Here is a 25,436-nt window from a genome sequence, read left to right as displayed (position 1 = left end):
TGATCTCAATCAATTATTTTAACTCCACCTCCGCCATTTGTTACATGCCCCTCTCAAAAACACTGGGGAGGGGGGGTCAACTTCCGCTTCCTGCATACTAGGAGGTAGGGAGGGAGGATGGATGGACAGAGAAGGAATCCGTACACTTTTAAAAGGGGGCTACAGTAAGAACAGGCTGCCACGATTTTCTTATTGAAAGCAGATGTTTGTAGGGAACTAGGATTGATGGTGGAGCGCATTAGGACTCCCCTGTTGGTTAATGGCTGGTGTGTGTGTGTGTGTGTGTGTGCGTGTGCGTGTGCGTGCATAAGGGTCCTAATAGCCTTGAGAGTGCTCTTTGTATCCCCATCTGTGTAATGCTATGGCATGAGAGTGATCTGTGTATGCAACAATAACAGCACGGCTCTCTCCGAAGACGAAGTATAGAGAAATGAAGGGCAGTGAGGGAGTTCTAACTCTTTCTATGTTTTTAGAGTCTGTGTTATTTTCCCTGATTTATTCTTGTGTGACCGATGGAACAGTTTTGTTAGTAGTTTTATTTTATCAAGTAGACACATGTTTATAGGAAAATATGAAATTGATCGACCTGGCATAGGTTGCAATTGGTTATGAAAATGTCAATGTTTTTAATTGAATTGAGGCAATCAATGTAAAGTAGGATAGATACTATAGCTTTAAATAAAGTTTAAAGTTTAAAGTTACTTTTTTTCGGAGACTAAAGAAATCCTACTCAAAGTGCAACTGAGCAACTCAATTAATGCAGGCTACAGTGAAACAATAAAAATTATAAACAGTTATATTTTACAATCAAACCTCTCCTCTGAAGGTGGTATTTCTGCCTTTACCTTCCCCTCTCCCTCCCTGTTATGTATGCCTAGATCCTGGGTGTATTTCATGATCCAACTATAGCCGCTCGGGTTGGCATCGTTTCTCTCTCTGTCTCTCTCTCCCTTTCTCTACCTCTCCCTCCCCCCTGTCACAATATGGGCTCCTAATTGCAGCCTGTGCCATTGCTCTCCCAAGGAAACAGAGCGGCAAGCTGACGAGGGTAGATGTAGACAGCCTGTCAGAGAGGGGGGAGGAAGAGATGGATATATGAAAAAGGTGGGCTGGGATATAGGGTATATGTAGGGTCTCCACTCTAACAGTGCGTCAGTAGGTAAAGGCTGTCTAAACACCTGCTGGTTGAGCTACCCGCCGCTGGCATTTCTGACGTTGCTGTCTTGTGCTGAAGACGAACACGCGTGCATACATGCATGCTTCCTCGCCGGCTTGCTTTCTAGATCGACGGCATAATGCGGTATTTATCTATAGGGTACAGCCAATCGAAGTGCCCGAAGGCCTATGTAGCAGGAGATCTCAGATTAATATTAGATGCACTGTATTTCCTCGACCTCTGCATACATGATGGGCCTGTGTGGACATATATATCGAAAGGTTTCCCACCTCATGCTGTATTTATGACAGCATGTCAGGTGTGAAGCACCGGAGCCTTCTGAGCCCGAGCCTCGGAAGAAAAGGCCCATATTGGTGGAGGACTCACCCAGCCACAGGTGCTGAAGCTGAGGAGCGAGCCATCTGCGGCATTCCCTGCCTGGCTGACCTACATTGTTTGAGTGGAGGACACGCTCGCAGTCACCCTGCATATCGGAGTAAAAACAAACAAATATGCGGTAGTACAGCAGCTCAGGCCCCTGCTATACTCTGCTAGGTCGACCGCATGAATCGGAGCGCACAAGCCCCCATCCCGTCCGCACCAAATCACATGTCTACACTCTGAAACCTCAGGCCCTGAACCATTACTGCAGCTCCTATCCAAGCCTCCAGCCCAGTCTCTAACATCATAACTGTATTATTATTAGTGATATAAGTTTGGTTTGTTTATAGTTCTTGATCACGGTCTCGGACCACAAAGCTATCACTGTTAATAGTGACGGTGATTGATCATCGTGATTGATCATTCTGCTAACCCTGGTCTGCATCAAAAGGGAAGAAAAAGTGAAGCATTAAAGTTAATAATACAATTCAAGGTTGTTATTAAGAGTCGATCAAAGTTTGATTTTCGAAGTATTCTATCATAATAAAAAAATAAAATGAATTTTCTGTCAGATTATGTATCGGTTCTTACTTGAACATGAATGTGACGTTATCCTACCTCAGCGATATTAACTGAATATATTCCTCTGGCCTCGAACTGTTTTGACAATCCTATAGAAGTTGACTCACCATGACACTCATGTTTCAGTCAACAAACTGTTCACAGTGAGCGTTGTCTGGCGCGATCTGAACTCGCAGCGTGTGTCATAGCGAAGATACTGCCATGACTCATGGGCTGTGTCACTGGAGCTGAGCTATTCACTGGTGATCAGTGCTTCGTCATCCCGTGTCCTTCCGTGTTTCAGCATCCCGGAATCCCTTTCACCTTTTCCCTTTACCTGGTTGCATAAGATGTGATTAGTTTAGGCATATATATATATATATATATATATATATATATATAATATAACATTTATCACTTCCAAGCAAAGTCCTTCATATCTCTCCTCCATCGTACTTTTCATGATGTATTATGTATGTTTATACTTGCTGACTATATATTGGGTAGTAGCCGGACAACGTTTTCAATTTAAAGTAAATGGTTGCCTACAGTCTCAAGTAAATGTAATAATGATCTCTGTAGTAGAGTTCTTTTGAAAGATGAAATGGTCTTCAGAAACACAACGCAACATGAGGTGGTCTTCTCACCCCTGTAGAGAGAGATTCAGATCACCCTGTTGTTCGTGCATTTGATGATTGTTATTTTATCTATTCCTTAATCTTAATTAAGTTTCCAGTCTATTGTAAATAACCAGCCTCATGCTAAGTGAGTCATGAGGCGATGAGATCATCCCAGAGTCAGGTGTGCTAGCCTAGCACTTAGTCAATGATCCTCTCCTTCCTCTGGCCTTGATCTGTCACCTGGAACCGCTATTCAAATTAAATTAGATGAAGAAAAACGTTATTTATACTCCAGGGGCAATTCCTAAAGCAAGCAGGCATAGTAGAGGACACATGAACAGGCATATTATACAGACATAAGAGGGTGCATGATAGAAAGTGCATGATAGACAAAGAGTTGCGTATTGAAGACGTAGGTTCATTAGCTTTGTACATGTTTGTGATCTTGGAAATAGCACTATTTAATTAATATGGAAAGCAAGTCTGATCGCACTATTCATATGGGGAGAGATTTTTCTCATTATCATTACTACTAAGTGTTATTAAGTGAGTAGTCATTTTAATGCACTGATGGCATTCAGCAATTAAAATAAAATGTGGAATGAAGTCCAATGTTTCATCTTTTAAAACTGCTGAAACATCCGCTCTCTTTTAAAGGTGTTCATTAAGCATGGACTGAAATGCAATTGAACTGATTCTTCTGTGCAAATTCTAACCATAACTATCTTAAATAACGCTGAGCAAAAGTTTCCCATGTGTATGTCGTTATGAGATTGATTGTGCACGAACTGTATTGTAGAACACTTAATGTCATCAGAATAATCCATGGAAGTCTTTACTGTTTACGATTCTATGACGGCATGCCTCCCCTTTTCCACTAATGTTAGGACAAGTTGGATGCAAAGGCTCACGATGGATGGATTGCAATTCATTTTTTCGGCGGTTTCTTATGCATGTATCAACAAACCAAGTCATTGCCCCAAATGACTTACAAAATTACTTTTAGTGCGTTACAAATATAGATAATATAGAAATATAACAATGACACTCTATATTTTCCTTCTGATGTGGCACATTCTGGCTGACCGGCCAGTAGGCTTTGTAATTGTCATCTTTCTTTGAATGAATGAATGAATGAATGAATGAATGAATGAATGAATGAATGAATGAATGAATGAATGAATGAATGAATGAATGAATGAATGGCGCTGTGGGGACACACACACTTGCACATCGCTGCAGGGCACTCATCTTGGGGCCGTTGTCATGGCAGCCATCATCAGTTTGGCACTGCAAAGTAGTTCTAAGGCCAGTCCAAGGTGGGAGAAATGACAGCTGAGCCTCCCTCTCCCCATGCAAACACACCGACACCCACACACACCCACACACACCGACACACACACACACACACACACACACACACACACACACACACACACACACACACACACACACACACACACACACACACACACACACACACACACACCGACACACACACACACACACACACACACACACACCGACACACACCGACACACTCACACACACACACACACCGATACACACACACACACACACACACACACACACACACACACACACACACACACACACACACACACACACACACACAGGCATAATAGCATTTGTTTGCCTGGTGTTTTATTGTCCTGTCCGACTGGCTGGTGGTGTTAGGTGTTTTCATTAACGGTGTGGTGGAATCATTAGGGGGTATAATAATTTCAAAGAGCAGCCAGCTTCATCTATGCATAGATCAACAAAGGACTATCCACCAGGGCTTGTGTTCATGGATGGGATAAGGCCATATGTAAATGGAGGAGTTGCTCATTCGATGAATAACACTATATTACACTACTATTCATAGGAAGAGAGATTTGTCTCATAATTATTGTTACTAATAGGTGTCAACTTGGGTCTTGTCAAAGTTCACTTGTGTCATGTTAATTTATATTCGAATGAATGTGCAATGATGTATACAAATGCATACATATTTATGATTTCAAGGTTACATTTTGCACAAAACAACCTGTCCATAAGAATTATTTGCAGTATTTCAGTCCCAAACAATAGGCAAGTTGCTAGTTTATTTTTTAGTTGAATTTATTTATCTTCGGGCAAGGGCAGACTATCAGAGGGATAGTTCTGTAAGAGCCGAGTTGAGTTGCTCCTCTCCACCACAGAGGAGGAAACCTTATAATATACACATTGACCGGTAGCTACAAGTGTGTCAATCAGACATCCAAAGAACTGACATTTGTCTCAAATTACCAAATGAAATATAGATTGTTGCAAAGCTGCATCAATGAATGAACGAGTGTCGCTTGGTCCACAAATGAAGATTCAACTCTTCGCATGCCAATTTTTGATTATAATCATAATAATAGTCTCATTGCAATAAATGTGTCATAACATCGGAAAATGTATTTGTGCCAAATGTTAAACTTGGATTCGTAAATATGTATGCATGTGTGCAACTCATTGCACATTCATTCAAATTTCCAATTTACAAGACGAAAAATGTATAGTTAAAAGTTAGAAGGATTAATCCTTCTCCATATTTCATGTTTTGACAGATAATGTATTGGAGAATACGTTAACTTGTGCATCAGACATCATTTCAAAATCTGAATGCAATACAAACTTTAAAAAGGATAGAGGAATATAATTACTTAGTGTGTGGCAAGGTCAAATGTGTACTGTATGATCAAAGATAGCGATTACTGGTTTATTAAAGCGCTTTGAATCTCCCAACAAATCGCAAATTTAAAAACGGATGTGAGTCTGCATTCCAAAGAGATGTTTTGTTTGTCTAAACAGGCAGCCACGGTTGCACGATAGATGAAGACAACCGTTGTCAAAACCACCTCCAGAGGTGGTGCATGCTTCTTTCGATTGACGAGAGATTCTTTGTCGTCCAAACCTAATCCCTCGCAGAATCAATGTCAAGTCACATCCTTGGCACCGAATACACCAGTCGTCAACTAATATAATGCGAAAAGGCGTCCTAGACCTTGCATTTCTATTATAAAACATGATTTATAGTATTATCCAAAGCAATGTCAACCTGGCCACCAATGTTGTTTTGTCTCCACCTATTCTCTGAGATTGTGAAAACCATGGATGTGGTGCACATCCCAAACCTTTTGGTGTGTGTGCATAACAAGCTGGGGTATTTCTGTGTGTATTGTTCCTTTTGGGAAACAGATATTTTTCCTTTATCTTAATAGAATCAAAGTTTGAAAAAGGTTGTAGAAATATTGTTGTAAATATTTAACTGATGTAAAGAGGGCTTATGTATGGGTAAGTTCAAAAACTGCTGTGATGGTCAGAAGACAGTTTAAAGATATAGTTACTCGTTTGATGCCTTACCCGTGACTTTTTAATGACCTTTACCTCAATTTACTCTTGCTTTGTATAAAATAATTTGCCAAAAGACGAGATAGAAAAGAAAATAGCAGTTTCCTAATATTCTACTAAAGCATTTTGGACATTACGGCACCCAGGCATGTTTCATTTCCGCTCCAGTCAATGACTATTCTGAGTGAGTTAAAATGATTTTTCAACCCTCCGCTTTGGACAGTAGTCTGTCCTTTTGGATTTCCAAAATCGACTTCCATTTTCTAATAGTTACCCAGCCTGCTGCTGAAGAGGTTGCTTGACCACCAACTCCTCATCTGGCGTTCTGGATATAGCAGAGCTGACGTCAAGTGGAAGCCTGCCGACCCAAATAAACAGCCTCCCTGGCCCTGCTGCTTGCTGTGTTTAGTCATAAGCCGAGATGTTTGTAAATCACTGATAAACAACGTCCACACATCTACAACACATTTCAACTTTTTACATTTGCATCAAAGGAAAAAGGAAATCTTAAGAAATCTAAGACAAGGTAAAATACCTGGTATTGTTATGTGGGTATTTCACCCAATGATGCGGTGGAAGCTAAACTAAAGAAAACGGCTAAAGAAATCAAAGCCATGGAAACCTCACCATGGGGCATTTTAAAAGATCCATAACCAGCACTCAGTACGGGGGACGTTTCTATGCACCCCAAGTCTGGCGGAAAGTATCAGCGATGAAAGACCTCTGATGGTGAAAATGACCGTAATGCTGTGCAGCTTTTTTCTCCTCCCTCTCCCTTCTCCGTTTCCAATCATCCGTTTCTCTTAACGATCTGCTTGTGGTTTTGAACGTCCTGCTCAGATGTTTGGAAGCCATTACCTAATTTACCACAAAGTGGTGAGGGCACAGTCTCCACACTGCTCCCATTATTAACCAATAAGTGACTTATTTGACCTCGCAGAGATGATCGCACACACACATGCGTCCATGCACACACACGAATGGGTACACATACACACACACAGACAGACAGACAGACAGACACCTACTATACACATCACACAAACAAACACAAAATGCACACACACCTACACATTACACCGATAAACACAGAATGCAGTCACACACTGGAAATGAGCTGTGGCCTGTTTGCAAAAGCATGTGGCACCGATGCCTGGGCCGTGACAGGGGGGGTGAAGAGAACAAAGTGTTGAGCATATGCAAAAAGCCTGCCTTTCTCCACTAAAGCATTTTCCCCGTTTCTGTTGTTTTCTTTCTCCTCTAATTGTGAGGACCCCCGGAGGCACGGCGTGTATCGCTGTTTTTTTGGTTTTCAGTTGGGCCACAGTGTTTCAGCGGTCCCCACACATCCCTGTATTCAGAGGCGGTTGCTGCACTCCTTGCTAAACACCACAGCCGTTCGCTTCAGCATGACCTCTGCCGCTGTTGTCAAGATGAAATTACAGGGTCTTTCATTGTTATATATTTTTTTCTTCTTTTATGAACGTGGTTTTGTCATCGCTGGGTTAAACCTTCTGCTGTCAATCTGTGCTATTGTGACCAGCTGTGTTGCTATAGCCGCTGTGGTTTTCCCTTCTGAGCGGTGCACCGCTCCCCAAGAAGACGCGGCACGTTTCCCAACGTAATTAAGTGATAATTGCTTTCGTTCTGTTTTTCCAGCACCGCCCCTAAGAGGTGTGTTTCTAAGCAGAAATAGTCACGTAGAACCATCTCTCGCCCCGGTTAGAGGAGTCCATGTTGTATGAGAGAGATAGAGAGCGAGAGAAAGAGGGATACCTTTTGTAGGGAAGACCTTGCTTTCATACTAGAGGTTTGAATGCTTCTGACTCTGAATGCTCATACTGTTCATCTCCATTGACCAAGAAATGAACAGCGATGCTGAATGTAATTAGTTAATTGAGCGTTAAATACACACTTCTATCACAGCAGATAGAAATCTTTAATAATAATGGAATGAAACAAAAATGCATGTAAATAGGTACCTTTTTAAGATCATGTTGGTTAACATCAGTGTGCGTTTCAATTATTGATTTATATTTTTTATAATCTACAATTGTTTTTTTTTGCTGAAAACAACACATTAACGATGTGTGTGTGTCTTTGTCTGTGTATTTACAGTATATCATGTCTGTATTTGTGTTTAACCCCAGGCCCTTGACCCACGAAGAGCTCGCAGAGCGCAGGGAACAGGCTCGGCAGAGACACGCCGACAGGATGGCAGCCAATCAGCAGGCACAGAGCTCTGCTGGCCCTGCCCAGTCGTCAAGCGACACACAATCAACCCAACCAGCAGTTACCAAAATACCAGGCAAGTAAATCACTAGTTGACACAAATCTCCATCATTAGAACGTCATACATTATGAATAATAAATTATATTGATATATATATATTTAGTCTGGCTATGATGCTATGAACCCTGTAGTGCTTTTTGCGTCTGTTGCCGTCTAAAGGATACTCTACATGGTATGTTGGCCAGATAAATAATTGGTGTTTGTGTGTGATGTGAGGATCTAATGGTCTAAATAGAATCAAAGGAAAAAAGAAAGAGACCCAATTATATTTCAATGCTGACCGTGCTCCCATGATAAAAGCAGATGTGCTCCCACGTATCAACCTCTTTGATAGATATTTAACCTTTAGCTGGTTCTCAACCTTTTGCTGTGAGAGCAATCTAACATGCACGGCCTGCGTGCCGACAGAGGCATCCACAGTCATGTTGTGTCTCTGCCTGCAGGAGGAGAGGGCGACCCGATCCAGATGGAGAGCCTGGCGGCAGTGAAGGAGCCCGAGGTGGAGGAGGTGGCCAAGGACACGTTTGTGGCCTTCGCCAGGGTCTACAGCGGGGTGGTCCGGAGGGGCCAGAGGGTCTTCATTCTGGGTCCCAAGTACGACCCTGCGCAGGGTCTGAACATGGTAATACTCAAACCGTCGCACACACACTCACATCGCAGCTCCCAGAAGTGACTGACTCACTCACGCACTTACTCACACACACTGTTCACACTGTACTGTGTTGAGTCCTTTACAAAACATTGACAAATATGTATCTGGTATATTTTTTACAAATTGTTTAACGCCGTCGTTTAACGTCCACCCCCCATGTTTGACGTAGAGGAAACGTGTTGATTGATATTGATCACATTGACACCCTTGTATTCAATTGAAGATATGTGCTTGACAGACTTTCCTAGTCTGTTTTAAAAAGAAAATGGTGTAACGATTCTTTCTGGTAATGGACCGATAAACGCTTGCAAAGTAGGAACTAATACAAGTCAGTGAGCCAAATACATGCAGGACATCATCTGCAGACGTTATATTGACTTTCCTACTCACTGTGCTTCGAAAGCTTGAACTACTGTTTTCCTCAAGGTTTTCCCCATCCTATCATTATTACCACTATTTTAAGAATCTATGTGGTACGAGCCCATTTTTTCGCTTAATTAGCGATTCTTCTTAGAAAGGCAATTAAGTGTATCGTAGCGGGAACAGATTCTATTCAAAGCTTTTTCTCTTGCAGAAAACTTGGTGTCTGTGGGAATTTATCACAGTGTGTATGTAGATCTCTGTGCTGTAGCGTAGCTCATGATGTGATGTTTGATCATGTTTCAGTATGTTGCGTAGTATCTTTTTTTTTGCTCAGGTTTTCATGAGTCGTATGATGTGTAATGTAGGTGTAGGCCTAAATGTGACTAGACAAGTGTTTTTTTTCTTTTTATTTTCTCCCTCTTGGCTTCCATCTTTTTCTCTATTGCCTTAAATTTCTTTCTCTAGCATCCTCAATATCCTTCACTATTGTCTTCCATCTCTTTCTCTTGACGAATGAAGCGAGAATGATTTCCATAAAACTAAGTGGATTGGATCTAGCAAGTGTGCTTTCAATGCTATTTTTATTTCGTAAAGTGTCTCAGTTATGATCTATTGTCTATTCCCACTCTTTAACATGCAATCACCATTGTTAATACTAATCATGATTATCTCTCTCTCTGTCTCTTTTCTCTGTCTTTCTTTCTCTCTCTCTCTTTCTCTCTGTCTCTCTGTCTCTCTGTCTCTTTTCTCTCTTTCTCTCTTTTTCTCTCTCCTCTCCCCCCGTTTTTCTGTATTTCCCTCCCCTGCCAGCTGCCAGAGGGCTGCATGGCCTCAGACTCGGTGCCGGAGGTGCCCCACCTCACCTGCTGCACCTTGGACAGCCTCTACCTGCTCATGGGCCGGGAACTGGAGGAGCTGGACGAGGTGCCCTCTGGAAACGTCCTGGGTGAGTACCATCGGCCCACCCGGTGTGCCCCGACCAACCCTGGCGTGTCCTTATCCCCCGGTGAAGATGCAGTCAGATGGTCCTTCTCTCTGGTTGTCAGTCCTCAATGATTTCACCCATGTGCTACTAAAACGCCCTGCAAGCTTGAATGGGATGTGGAGTGCAAATTCAAACCATGACCGTGGGGACGATAAAGCTGTCACTCCCTTTTTTTGATCCCAGAACCGATTCATGATGTTCAATTATTTGCGTGGTCTTCTATTCATTTCATTTTGGACTTTGCGGCTACCAGATGTGGGTAGGATACGTAAAGTGTTGTTCTCTATTCAGGTAGTGCCAGCACACTGTCCCTTGCAATTTGAAGACTTTTAGATCCGCCTTTGTGTGTTGCTTCTCTCCCTGTCCACTCATGCACATGACTCTCCAAAACTCTGTAATCCGTTTTTTGACTTTCACCATGATGGGATCATTCTCGCATCCGCTGCTAAAAAACGATGCAGCCAGATATGAGTAGATAATACGTACCTCCGACAAAAGAGATATGACTCCTCTCTCCTCACTTTCTGATTCTCTCTCGCTCGGTTATATGAGTGTGGGGTAGCGTGAATATGGCTGAAGGGCCCTGGCAGACTTCTGTCGGGTCTTCTGTTGGCTGGTGGGTGGGGGGAGAGATGAGGCGATGAGGGGGAGAGCTCTTCAGAGTTCTAACAGAATCATTTACCATCAGCATTACACGTCTTCTTTCCTCGTCCTCGCGCTTCGCCGGCCGAAAGCTGAGCTCACGGCCGGATCTAATTAAACACCTCTTGTACTCCCTCCTCAAGCTCAGGCCCTAGCTCTGAGGCTGTTCGGCCAAGATATAAAAAGGAAAAAAATGAAATCTCTGTGATGTGCAGTTCTCCTCAATGAGTCACCTGCCCCGCCCTGCCCTGCCCTCCCTCCCTCCCTCCCTCCCTCCCTCCCTCCCTCCCTCCCTCCCTCCCTCCCTCCCTCCAGCCCTCCGCAGCCTCAGCACAGCTCCGGGCAGAGGGGGCTGTCAATTCTTTACACTGGAAGCGGATACTCCGGTTCAGCCAGGGACGTGGCGGGCTCCGTGGCTTCAGCAGCGTGGATACGGGGCCCGTCAGACCTTGGGCACGGTCTCCTCAGGGGATAGACTGTCTCTCGGACGCTATCATAAATTATGAAGGCAACATGCATTAGGACGACGGCGTGTAGCGAGCACTCAGCGGAGCTGGGCCCCCCCGGGAGAATGTGAAGGCTGGGTGTGTGTTGCAGGGTGGACACAACAAGAGAGGGCAATTGTCAATTATCAGCAGCTGGCCCTGGAGTGACCATCGCTAATACCTCCACTTCCATTATTCAGTGGGGAGCTGCAGCTCTGGAGTTGGCTGTAAATGGATTTTGGCAAGTGGCTGTTAGGCATCAATGAAGCGAAAACGACCTACCTGGGTTGACAAGCAAGCTTCCCAGGCGGTGTAACAATTACCGTTGCAACGAGGCAGTGAATGTGTGTAGCACCGCATCGTGCTTCTTCTGCGCCTTTTTTTTCTTTCCCTTCTTTGCGTCTTAATGATGCTCATGTCTTCTCCACCTTTCTCCCGTTGTGAAAAAAAAAAAAAAGGCCTTGTGATGACTAAGTAAAATGTAGAACAAAGCCTCAGCAGTGGGAGGAAGTGACTCCGACCCCACACACACTCTCTTCTCCTCGCTCTTTCCCTCTTATTCTCTCCCTCTTTCTAAGTCTCTCTCAAACTCTCCCTGGTTATATATTAATCTCTGTCTCTCTGTCTCTCTGTCTCTCTGTCTGTCTGTCGGTCGGTCTGTCTGTCTCTGTCTCTCTTTGTCTCTGTCCCTCTTGGTCTCTCTCCAACTCTTTGTTAATCTATTCATCTCTCTCTCAAAATCCGTCTCACTCGCTCTCTGTAACTCTCTCCCTTGCTCTCTCTCTCTCTGTAACACTCTCTCTCTCACTCTCTCTCTCTCTCTCTCTCTCTGAAACTCTCTCCCTTTCTCCCTTACTCTCTATCTCTGCCCGCCATGTGGGAGCCATCATTCCGTTCCTGTTAGACTGAATGCGGGGAGAGATGGAGTGAGAGCCACAGAGTGAGAGTTAGAGAGAGAGAGAGAGAGAGAGAGAGTGGTAGAGGAAGTTGCCAGCAGAGCACCATTGGATAAACCCCAGCAGGCTTGGCCCTGATTACACCCCCCATTATTATCCAACGGCTGGAGCAGGTAATTGGAGAGCAAGAAGCAGCGACACACCGGAGCACCATAGACACAACTGCAAACGCTTCCCCCTCTTACCCACGTATCCATGCATGTGGGGGCCTGTGTTTGATGCTGCCCGCAGTGGGGAGGGTGCAGTTCACTTATTCTGGCGAACCGCACAATGGCGCTAGGAACACTGCCCACGTGACGGAGAGCCTCGCACTGGCACTCAACTCGTTTTACGAAGACAGACGCACAGGGCGTTGATGGGCAACCGGGAAGGGAGACCCTCCTCAGAGGCACACACACACACACACACACACACACACACACACACACACACACACACACACGGAGAGCAGCTGCTGTATCTATTGTTCCCCCCCCCCCCCCCCCCCCTTTCCTGCCAACCGCTGGAAACGATGACCTCCCGTATCATGGTGCCTCCAACAATACTGCCAAGAAGAAATAGGCCCTTCCGTTCGCCTTGAACATGTGTCTGTGTGCGAATGTGTGTGTGTGTGTGTGTGTGTGTGTGTGTGTGTGTGTGTGCGTGTGCGAGCATGTGTGCTTGCGTGTGGTTTGTCCGGTCTTACAAAGCAGCTTCCTCTATGCTGGGTTGTGTTACATTGTAACCTGAAGATGAGCTTTCAACACACGGCCATGACATTAACTCATTGTCTTTTTTGTATTTTTTCCCGATGTTTCAGTGAGAATTGTTCTTGGTTGTGAGTCAGGGATCGATCTGGGGGAGAGGGGGGTATTTTTACAGAAATATAACAGGGTCATCCTCCACGTCTGAGGAACGGTGCTGATGTGTTGGCTGCTGCCTTTTAGAAACTATGATAATAAACGTATGGTATTATTATTTTATCTTATCTTCACTCATCTCTGTCACTAATCAGTCTTTCGTGGATGTGGTGCAAGCCATGCAAGTATAGGCATCCAGCCAGGCAGTCTAATTAGATTAGATTAGATTGTATGTTTTAAACCTGTAAAACAAGCAGGAGACGATACCGAAGCCATATCACAATATTAGGATAACTAAACATTGACAACTGCTCTCCATCCAGTCCCCTTGTGGTGCTGATCAATCACACAGCTCCACGGACCGTTTCCAGATTTCCATGTCTGTGTATTTTTTTTCCCACACATACCCATTTACACCCCGCTCAACCACAGAAGTTGAGCGCTGTATGGCCTTGCCCACAGCCATTACAGACGAACAGATATCATTTGTTCATCTAGAAGCCTGGGAGCTTAAGGCCTCCTCCTAGAACACCGATTCCACTGGGTGAGAAAGCAAGCACTGGGACCCATACATTGTAAAGCAGGGAGCATGACTACAGTTTCTGGTATACATTCCAGAGAACTGGATAATTACTATCACTTTTTCCCAACTACTATTCTGTCCTTCAGCAAATGCTTTTAACTAACGTATTAATCTATTTTTTATCAATGAAAGGCATCCTAGGCATCCTTGCTTAAGGATGCCTACAGGTGCATTGCGTACATTGATGCTGGAAGGCAGCATCAACCTGGGATCCACACACCCTCACCGCTAGGCCTCCTAACTCAGACTAGACTGTGTAAACAGCAGTGCTGTTTATATCTATTTTATTTCCTTGGCCGCCGAGTTCACTTTCATTACAGTAACCCTGCACATTGAACGCTCCAATCTAGCCTGTCTGTCTGTCTGTCTGTCTGTCTTACTCCCTCCCTCCCTCCCTCCCTCCCTCCCTCCCTCCCTCCCTCCCTACCTAGACTAGACTTTTGTTCTGTTGACATCACACCACTCCAGAGTGAGTCACTCATACCCAAACAAAATGTAATAATACTGAGGTCACCACTCTATCCGTCCACCCCCCAGGGCTTACAGTACACAGCTCACTGTCCCAGAGTACACTGATGGCAAGATTAGTCATTTGATTTTGGACATGATGAATCATTGCCAGCTTTATTCCTGTGAAAGTGCTGTGTCTCGATGCAGTCGCTCGCCCCTGCAAGCCGTGTGTATATTAACCCTTAAGCCCAACCATTAAGCCCCCCTCCCTTCCCGGTGTCTGTGGTTCCCCTCTAGCCCTCGCCGCTGTCGACCCAGGGATGTAAAACCCCCTAAGTGAATGCAGAAGCCGGTCCCACGAAGAAATAGCACTCACACATTTAAATCTGAAGATAAGATGCCCCCAAACATGTACCCCCTTACGTACCCCGGGAGCTGGCTTCTCCCCGCTCCCTCTGAACACTCAGGATTCAAGATAAGGCGTACTTCTGGTAAGCAGCCTCGTCTTTACACCGTACTGGTCTGTGTGGGGCTACGTCCCGCCATCCGCCAAACAAAAGTCCATTGTTGTTATCTTGAGGGAGAACTCAGAATTGGTACCATATGCCTTGCCCAGTAACGGCGTTGGGATTTATCTGTGATTGGAGTGGAGAGGTAGAACGGAGCAGCGTGCGGCCAGATTTGATGGTGTGCTTAGCAGGGGCCAATAGTTTGTCATTGGGGTTTTAAGACGTGGGCAACATCAAACTCCCATCATCAGGAGCTTTAATGCGAAGCAGCTGCCCGGAGAGACACAGCCACAAGCCCAGGGCTTGTCCAAGCCGCCTTCTGAGAAGGGGGAAGGAAGGGAGTGCAGTTGGGTTGGAAAGTCTATATAAAAAAAAGAAGAAGAAATAAAATGGATAATGCTGATTCAACAATGATCGAGTTCCAAGAAAACATCAGTTTTGCATTTGGGGTTTTCTTTTGCATTGTGCCAGATTTCCTGTAGCAGAACCTACTGAAAATAATTATAGATATATATGTAAATGTATATATATATATATATATATATTGTATATATCATTAATATTCTCTAGATGTATATCGTATACAGTAATCAATTTGGGAATGCAGTGTAGAGATTTGGGGTCTTCTCGGCTGCGGCTGTTTTTGGGTATCATGTAGTTTTTGGGTTTATGTCTGTGGTAACTAAGATCTGATTATTTGGTTTAGTCTATCATTTGAAATCCCTTTTGTACCGTCCTTCTTGATATGACCAGAATGGCCGTACTCCAACCCATCTGAATACACAAGATGGAACAGAATAGGGAGCATGAAGTACTTCACCCAAACAAGGGAGTAAGTAGCTCATCACGTTTGTTTCTCTGGGGTGGCAGTGGGCTCCTGTAACCGGGGCGGGGGGGGCCTTAACTGGGATATTTAGTGGGTCTTCTTCCACTGTGGTCTGGTTAAACCAACACCGCATTTCCTCCTTGTCAGAGATAACAGAGATAAGCCTTTGTCTGGGAATTGTAGTGGGACTTCATGTAAATGTACACATTTTTGGAGCATTGCTGTTACAAGGGGAGTTGTGTGTGTATGCATACACACACACACACACAGACAGACAGACAGACAGACAGACAGACAGACATCCACATGTGAATTTCCTGACTGTTAATGCTGACAAAAGTCAATCCAAACTAACAAAAGAAAGCACATTGCAATGCAAAAACAAGTACGTAAGTAAAAGTAAGCTTACGTCATTTGCACGTATACAAGTGTGTCTCTTCAGTGGGTTGGTTCATGTTAATGGCGGGGAGGAGGAGGAGGGATGGATGCGTGCTTGCCTGACTGCGTACCGAGTTCAGACTCATGCGCTCTCTCTCTTCCTCTACCGTCCTTGACCCAGTTTTACAGCACCCCCCCCCCCACCAAGTCTCACAGCTCACTTCATCTCATCAGTCTCCTTCACTCCCATCAGAGATATATTGACCAGTGCACTTCAAATCCACACTCCCCCCCTGCTCCATAGCTTCCCTTCCTCTCTGCTCCTGCTCCCTCTCTTTCATGCTTATACTCCCTTCTCCGCCGCATTCCTCTGTCTTCATTCTGCTTTTTCTCTGGTCTGTTGCTCCATCTCTCTCTCATATCCTGTGTGATCCTGTTTTCTGTTTCTACCAGTTCTTCATCGGACATCATAGTCTTTTGGTTTTGACTAAACCCGCTGTGAGTTAACTTGCATTGATAAGGCAGTAGTCTTGAGTGTGAGTAGAGAAGGATAAGTTAGAATCTCCTTCCCAAAGTTCAAGTAGTGACTGTTTCTCAAACCAATTAGGTTCATTCAGTTTGCCCGCTCACAAACACACTCTCGAAGTCTCATTATCGAGTCTACCCCGTGAAAACGGACACAGCATCTTGACATTTTGTGTTTTTCTTCTTCGGAAAAAGTTTACAGCAAGTAGAAATCATCCAGACCGCACATAGGTGGGTCAGCCAAGAGCGATGAGTGGGGGAGCCGGCCAGCCCATGCCCTAGATAGACACCCAGCAGAGAGCCGCCCGTGAGATGTTTGTGTGTGGGATGCAGCTGCAGGCAAACAAAAAAAACAGCCCAGCACATCAGGTAACCACGGACAAGCTCCAGAGTCCAAGAAGCCGATGTATTTATAGTACACAATGTGTGTTGATAGAAGTCCCAGTATTGGGACACATAAGACTGTAAGATCGTCATGCTGAAATGCAGTCTTTTCTTCATCCTAAGGCTTGCTCAATAGTCCAGTAGCCCAGTTTACTAATAATAATAATAATAATAATACATTTAATTTAGAGGCGCCTTTCAAGTATTCTGTAGCCGAGTCAAGGAAAGAATAATTGTTTCTAATTGCTCACTGTATACCACAATGCTAATGATTGTATCTCAGCCCACGTATTATTCTGCTGCTACTGTCTGCCTTTGTTTCACCTCTACAGAATGGAAGCTACAGTATCTCAGGCAGGCATACAGCCCATGTGCAAATGGTCTGAACGGAAATACACAGAGTATTAACGACTTTAAACTGCATATGCGGAATAGAATCGGTACGCATGTCAGTACACTAGGCATACGAATGAGCAAGTAGGATCATCCACATATAATGCTTTTATACTACTAACTGATGTATGGGAGGATCCTAGCCAATAACCTCTGCTCCCACCCCCCCCCCCCCCTATTTATCTCCCCATCGCCTATCTCCCCCTGTTCCCTCTCTTTCCACCGTTGCTACTGAACATCAGCTTGGCAGAAAGCTGTTTCTTTGTCTCAGCCGCTGAGCCACGCCATGTGCAGTGTAGTGCCGTCTTCCCCCTGTGCTCCAACAGAGGGCGCTAGAGGGGAACCTCCCCCCTCTTACCTTCCACAACCTCCACTACCTCTCTCCTCTCTGCTCCAGACAGATAAATGAGTCAAGAGGGAACAAAGGAGGAAGCGAGGGAACAGACCCAGCCACTGAGCTTTGTTTTACAGACGCCCTGCAGCCTTGTTGGTCACAGGTTTAAATCCATATCGGGGATCATGAAATGTATAACAACATACATGTTGCTGTAAACGGTACAATGGAAAATCAAGCCAGGAGGGAACAATACAATAAGATGCATGGGATGTGCCTGTGGAAATGGGAGGATGATATCCATCAAAGGGCTGTCCTGGATCGCAGGACTTGCTGGCCTCGGCAGCAAGGATAAACGTGATAGATGTAGCTCACCTGGTTTCACCTGGCTGGGTTGAGACATGCTTTCATTCACTGCACTGCACGCAGGGAGGGAGACACAGTGGGGAAGGGGACGATACAGGGCTTTGTGATTAGTGTGGGAAGCGCTGTGAGAGAGAGAATGACGCGAGAGAGCGCTTTCGGCCCGCAGAGAAAAGCACATGGTGTGCAGATGCAAATGCCATTAGCCAAGGGAGAATCGCTGAGCACAGCGATTCCTATCTCTCGCTTCCCCACATGTCAAACAAAGACCTCTCCTAACTCAAAACAAATGGTCTACGACTGTAGTCGGGGCACGCCGAAACGTGCACAGTGACGTGCCGAGAGACGAGCAGAGACGCAGACGGACGCGCTCACTCACTGACACAATCAAACTCATAACAGCCTTGTCCTTGGGGAGCTCCCTGTCTGCCTCATATCTCTCTCTCTCTCTCTCTCTCTCTCTCTCTCTCTCTCCCTCTCTCCCTCTCCCTCTCCCTCCCAGAGCGGCTGAGGAGAAATACATGGTCTGGCTGTTAAAACACGGTTGAAGTCAAAGGTCTCTTTGTGGCAGCCTTCCTGGTGCTCAAGTCTTAAAATAGCCCTGGGTCCCATTCCTGCCACCCCCTCCTCCTTCCCCCTCCTCTGGGTTGGAAGGAGTCAACAGCGTCCTGATGTTTCGGCTTCGGTGGAAATCGCACAGCACTTAAGAGAGTGCAGAGTCGTGACCCTAACCGATGGTTTGCACGGAAAAACAGGAAACCCCTCCGACAGCGGCCAGACATGCTCCCCCACTCCGAGTCGACCCCCCCCCGTCCCCCGTCCCCGTCCACTATCCCCACCCTATACCCTGCCCTATAGCACGGCTACTAACACCACAACCTGACTCCCACTAGCTCCATGGCCATTACAACCACAAACACACCAAGGGCCTTCAGGGGTCCCCACTCGCTTTAAACACAAACCCCCGAAACCTCAAAGAACGAAATGGACCTGGGAGCAACTTTACCCATGTCTAATGGGCCCTAATGAAACGGGACACTGAGATTCTGAAAGAACCAGTCGTTACTCGGGTCACATTTAGTGGTTGGAGTTCAGTGGTTCCTGCAGACCCACATGGCAAAAAAGATTTTAACACTTTGAACGTTTTGCGTATATTTGATACAGTGCTTGCTTCAAAGCCACAGTAATTCCATGTCCATTTCATCCAGGAAGTTTCCAGTAACTTAAGATATTAGACAAACAGGATTCCTGTATCCTATGGTGATCTCAAAAAATACTGAATTGTTATTGATGTCAATCAATCCAAACTGGTATTAAGTTTAGAACCAACACTGAACAGTGGTAGCTTTTATAGTCCGGGCCCAAGACCAAATTAGGTGGATCAGTTCAACAGGTTTCTAGGAGAGGGGAGGGCAGCTTGGGCATTGACCCCCAGATGTTACCAGGCAGACTTAAACAAGAGCCATCAGCGGGACATCTGGCTACAGTCAGTGCAGACCCCCTCATGGTTGTCCTGCCCACGGTTCTTATTTTAGTTCTGTAAGTAACAATCACAATCCCGGCTACGCTGTAGTCATTTATTCTTTTCATCCAAAGCAACACACTGAACTCCACATTTTTTACATTAAGGAGCAGGGAATGGTTATGCATTTTTCTCAAGTAATGCCTACAGGTAGACTTCGACAGACCCTGGACCTTTCGTTTGTGACAAACAACCAAGTCACTCAACTATCCATCGTCGAGGGTGATCTACTCAACGGTTTACCTTGGCTGCAAGCGGCACAGGGGTCGAAGTTGACATCTGGTTTATCTATGATTGCGTTTCTTGCTGTTCTCTCACCACTCATTCGATGGCATATTGTAATGGTTGCTGGACGGGTTAGTAGAGGGTTAGTAATCGGCTGTAACTTGCTTGTAGAAACGTACTGTTGTTGTTGCTGCATCGCTAGCCTGCTGTAATTGATAACACAGCTTTCTTTGTCACTAATTGCACGTAGGATTCATGCACACTGTCCTCCGGGCGGACTGAGCCCGGGTTCAACAGTCCGGGGTGCTTGCATGTTGACGGTCTATATTTTCTTACGCCTTAGTCAAACACATGGCTTCAGTTGAACTGACAAAGAAAATGTGTTTGACGTTAGACACAAACATCGGCAGAGCAAATCTCCCTCAGACGATGCAAACAAACAACAAAGAGCATCGAGGACGGTGGGATTCGGGATTTACAGACGCAGGTGATGGCTTTAAACCGTGCACATCAAAAACATCTTCACCAACAAATGGGCATCTTGTGTTGCTTGACGCGAGCAGAGCTTTGCTGAACATGCTTGAGGCCTAAGTGTGTTTTGACAAATAGCACAAATAACTTGAGGGACCCTTCAAAACGGCACAGGTATGCGCGCACAAAACAGTGTGTGTTTAAGTACAAAACCCAAAGAAATCTCACCAGTGCCGACACAATGAAGCCTGCTACCCAATAACTTTTATTTAGCCCGTTCTTTTTTTCTGATATCAATAGCAGTGAGCCGTTTTACAACTTTTACACACATCCCATTGAGATGTTTTATGAGTGTGAACGCACATCTGTCTTATCGTGCATGAAAATAGAGAGTAAGGCAAGGCAGATGGTTGTGAGCTTGAACTTTCAATTCTTACTCGCTAGGTAGTAACAATAGTAACATTGTCATCTGGCCCAGGCGTCAATTGGTTACACAATGTAAAATTGTATATTCATAAGTGTCTGTGGGTTTCTCTCTATATTCTGAACAAAGGTACGCATCTCCATTTGATCATATCAATATATAGGTTGGTTAGGTTTGTTATTGTAAGAAATCATGAGTAATAGCTAGTGACAAAATCCACACCAACCCAATATGTTAATATCTAATCATCAAAATCCCTCATGATATATACATACTTAAAATTCACAGTAGGATTCAACAATAGTATTGTGTGTGTGTGTGTGTGTGTGTGTGTGTGTGTGCGCAAGTATGTACGCGTGCGTTTGTGTGAGTGCTGGCAACAAGTCCCACTGTCCTGCAGAAATCTCTTGGCCAAAAGCAAAGAGGTGAATGGAGCAATTTGGCACACAGAGCCCTCTGTGAGTGCCAGCCTAACAGAGGAACAGACAGAAAAGTGGCTAGATGCAGCACTGCTGTGTACTCATACCCAGGGTGATCACTGTGTGGAGCGAGGTGTGTTATGGTTGTTTGTGTGATGGTAGTGGCTGTCGCAAATGCTGCCACCATTGGTGCTTTCTTGCTGAGGGTGTAAAGCTGTTTGTTATGTTGTTGTGTCTTTACTCCACTGCCATAACTGACTCGAGGCTCATTTTTGTGTGAATCCTTGAACAAAAGCCATGTTCATCAAAGTTGTTTTGTATTGTATCCCGCAGTGTTTGATACGTATTGTTTGTGAAATGGGGTGAAGAACGAAGTTCAAAGTGTTCAAGGTTTTGTAATTCATAAAATGAAAATAAAATACACCTTTGGTTTGATTTAAAAAATAAAACACAGACAGAAAAATTTCATCCGCAGGTGATCCTTAAGCCACAGTGGATATAGAGAGTGTAAATCAGTTACATTGATCTGCATTGTACCCATCATTTACATGTATTCATTTATTTATTACATCTATCACATAATGAGAGACATTTTTGGGTGCTATCTGCTAGATAATGTGAATCGCGAGGGGGCTAAATGTGGTTCAATTATGTATGGAACAGAATAAAATACTAAACCTGGTGGACGCCCACCACGCCTCGCGCTCGGGGGAGAGACGACTGAAGTTGCGGAGGTGAAGAGAGACGGCGACGAAAGCCAGACACCCGTCTCCCCGCCACCCCCAGTGTGGCTGGCCTAAATATTCGCTTGAGTGCAGGTCTGGCTTGGTTTGATTTTGATTAAACTTTCATTAGGGGCTCTCACACTCTCAAGGTCCACCCGCCGGTGGAGTAACTGCCAAAGGAGCCAGCCAAAACACTCCATCCCTCACTACTGAGAGAGAGAGAGGGAGAGGGAGATGATGATGGGAGGGAGGGAGAGAGAGAGAGAGAGAGGGAGGGAGGGAGAGAGAGAGAGGGAGATGTTTTTACACACACTTGCATGTTTGCTTGTTTTAGAATAAGCAATCACCTACGGCAGGACTAAATGGTCTCCAATTGTGTACGTTCATGAATGGTGCACAAGAAGCATATCCTCTGGCAATCGACTCCCATTTTTCAACCGCGTATTTGTTTTCATTTGTCTTTGTTATAGCCGCAGCAGTACTGAGTCTCACCTACGCCTTGCGAATACAGTTGTAAAGAAAATGCAACTCAAAGCCAATATCACATTTCCATAATGTTGAGGCTCGCACACATACCTCCAAAACAAATCCTGTACGCACAGCACACAAAAAGGAAAATTGCTACTTTCATGCTTCCACTATTAAACAGTGACCTGACTTGACGCAAATCGTTGTTTCTTGTGATCAACTATTGTCGTTGAGCCAAGCACTCCATCCCTTGTGAAAACATGCTGGGCAGGTGTATTGGGGATCATGGAGATTATATTTTGAATTACTGTGTTATGGACAAGGGTGTTGTTAAACCCTTTAATAAAATGCTCAAAAGTGTAGCCCAGGCAGTGAGATGTGTTGTGGTGGAGGTAATGCAAGTGTGTGTGATGGGTAGTGGGCTTTGAAATCCTACAAAGAGCTTAATTGAAAGCTTACGGTTGCCTCAGAACAAGCTGGGAAGATCAGGTCAAGATTCTCACTTTTTACCAGTCACATAATCGTTGCGTGCTTGCTCACTCAATTTAATATTTTTTTACTCAATCACTCACTCTTCCACCCTATCTTGTCCTCTACCCTGATTTTTCATTTCCTGCTTTTCAAATAAGACGCTAGACTACCTGAGGAATATTTACACGCACACACACACACGCAACACACACTGCAACAAACTCACGCACACACAGCAACACACTCACACACAGCAACACACACACACACACACACACACACACACACAGACACAGACAGACGCACAAAGCAAGACACACTCCTCCCTTCAAGCTCTCCATCCTCAGTGCAAATGCCCACCACAGGTAGACCATCTCATCTTACATGCAATTCATGTTTTAGATGTGAATTTGTGTGTGTGTGCATGCAGGCCTCTTATCACCCTTCTCCTCCGGCTCTCGACCATTTCCCGAGTGTTTGTTTTGGTTCTTCCTGTGAGCCGTTTCTGTTCAAGATGGCGGCCGCGCCGGCCTTGTTTACCGTGTGATCCCCGAGGTTGCCCTGAGGGAGGCAGGCGGTGATTCAGCCGGGCTCGCTCCATACGGGCCGCCTCCGGCTACGGGCTGATTTCAGACGGTTTCACCTGTGCGGTCCGGGGCCCATTAGGAGTCAGCACCTCAAGCCTTGACACACACACACACACACACACACACACACACACACACACACACACACACACACACACACACACACACACACACACACACACACACACACACACACACACACACACACACACACACACACACACATTAGGTCTTTGCCCCGACTTGCATCATATTCGCCGGTGGGTTTTATCCCACCCACCTTTGAACACCCACACACAAATACGCACACATACACACACACACCCCTCAGTGTGTCTGTGTTGAGTCATCAGAAGTCGTCGGGACAGCTAGTGATTCTGCCATGGAGTCACAGGGGGCCTATGGAAACGAGCTGGGAGAGGAGATAAAACACATGCTCACACACACACATACTCTCACACACTACTTCACCTATTTTTATGAGATAGCCAATTTGATCTTAATTTCTGCCAAAATGTTCTCTTCACTTTGGTCCTGATTTGACTGTAACCATTTAGTGTGTTTGGAGTTTCAATAGTTGACACTATTCAAGTTTAATATACAACTAGACTTCAATACCATCCAACCATTCCTGTGGTTTCCTTTTTGATTTGATTTCTTTGGTTTTTACTTATGAAAATTGAACATTTGCATGTTTTCAATTTCCGATATTTATTTATTTGTGCCCCTCTTCCTCACATTACAAGATTTTTTTGATTTACTGCATTTAGCCTCTTGGGATCTTACTGTCTGAGGGACAAATTCTGTCCCATTTCAGCTCTTGTGTTCACCCAATCACTTTAGACTGGACACATATACCCTGTCTCCTTTGTCCAACCAGCTGCCTTTATGTCTTGATGCGTCGATGTTTCTTGTTCTTTAAGTGCTTAACCTCTTCTGCTTTAGAGAGCTGGCCAAACCCTCCTCCTCTCCTCTTCTCTCTCCAACATCATACACAAGCACACACGCACACGCACGCAGATGGACACACGCATGCGTGCTCACGCAAACACCCATAACCGAAGGGGGAAAAAGCAGTAATATAATAATCAGTGTGTGTTACTTGGCCAGCGGTAGGACTCTCTCTCTACTGGCAATGCATCCACAAGATGTTCACAACTAGGTTACTCACATGCACACACACACACACACACACACACACACACACACACACACACACACACACACACACACACACACACACACACACACACACACACACACACACACACACACAGATGCAGAGCCCTCTGAAGCTGAACCGGGACTTTCCAGGGCAGGGGGAAATTCCATATAGAGTGAAAAAGGGGGGTGGGAGGTGGGGGGGGGGAGATTTCCGACGATCTGTCCGTGTACTTAATACAACACGATCTGCACGGCCCATCTAACAGCTTCCAGCCCCACATCAAATTTATTTTATTACTTTTCAATATGCCCAACTTTCCCCTGTTCATATGGCAAAATGATTTATTGTCATCTTTACCTTTTTTTCTTTTTTTGTAGTTTATTTCTTTTGGGAGATGACAGAAACGTAGGGCCTTACTCACACCATATGTTTGGCTCGGTGACATCCTGAACGACAGGTCCACTTCCTGGCTGGCATCATTGCATTAGGCGTAGATTCCGCTTCCTTTCCTCCGCTCTCACAACTCTGTGCAGGAATAAACATCACATTAAACGATAGTGTATTTTGTGAGAGGCTGAGATTGACATGGCTAGCTTGACATTTAATCTGAATTAGCCTGGCCCCTGTAGTAGAAGTGCCATCCTGTGCCTCTATATGTGTAAAGCAGAAAGCTTGAGTCTTCCCATGATGCATTTCTCCTTTGCTCTCATCTTCTCATCAGCATTAGACCAAACTATATGTCAAAGAAATTGAAACCTTCAGAATGTCATCATTCTAACCTTGCGATGTTTGCCTGGGTCCGGACCTTTAAATGCGCCAACTCCACCGAAATTATTATGGTCTGTGTGCTGACATGAAACAGCTGTTTCTCGGGTGAAATGGCGATTATCCGCTGAGCGC

General features: G+C 45.0%; 1 protein-coding gene across 1 annotated transcript in view; it reads left to right on the top strand.

Moving 5' to 3' along the window:
- Positions 1-25,436, top strand: part of efl1 (elongation factor like GTPase 1) — a 69,727-nt gene that overhangs the window by 14,532 nt on the left and 29,759 nt on the right. Inside the window, exons 13-15 of the mRNA XM_060072165.1 lie at positions 8,250-8,357; positions 8,813-9,014; positions 10,218-10,353. Of these exons, the coding sequence (XP_059928148.1) occupies positions 8,250-8,357; positions 8,813-9,014; positions 10,218-10,353 (446 nt within the window). The remainder of the gene's footprint in view (positions 1-8,249; positions 8,358-8,812; positions 9,015-10,217; positions 10,354-25,436) is intronic.

Source organism: Gadus macrocephalus, chromosome 14 (assembly GCF_031168955.1).
Source record: "Gadus macrocephalus chromosome 14, ASM3116895v1".
Lineage (NCBI taxonomy): Eukaryota > Metazoa > Chordata > Actinopteri > Gadiformes > Gadidae > Gadus > Gadus macrocephalus.
Note: the sequence above shows the minus strand (reverse complement) of the source record. Positions and strands in the feature narration are given on the sequence as shown.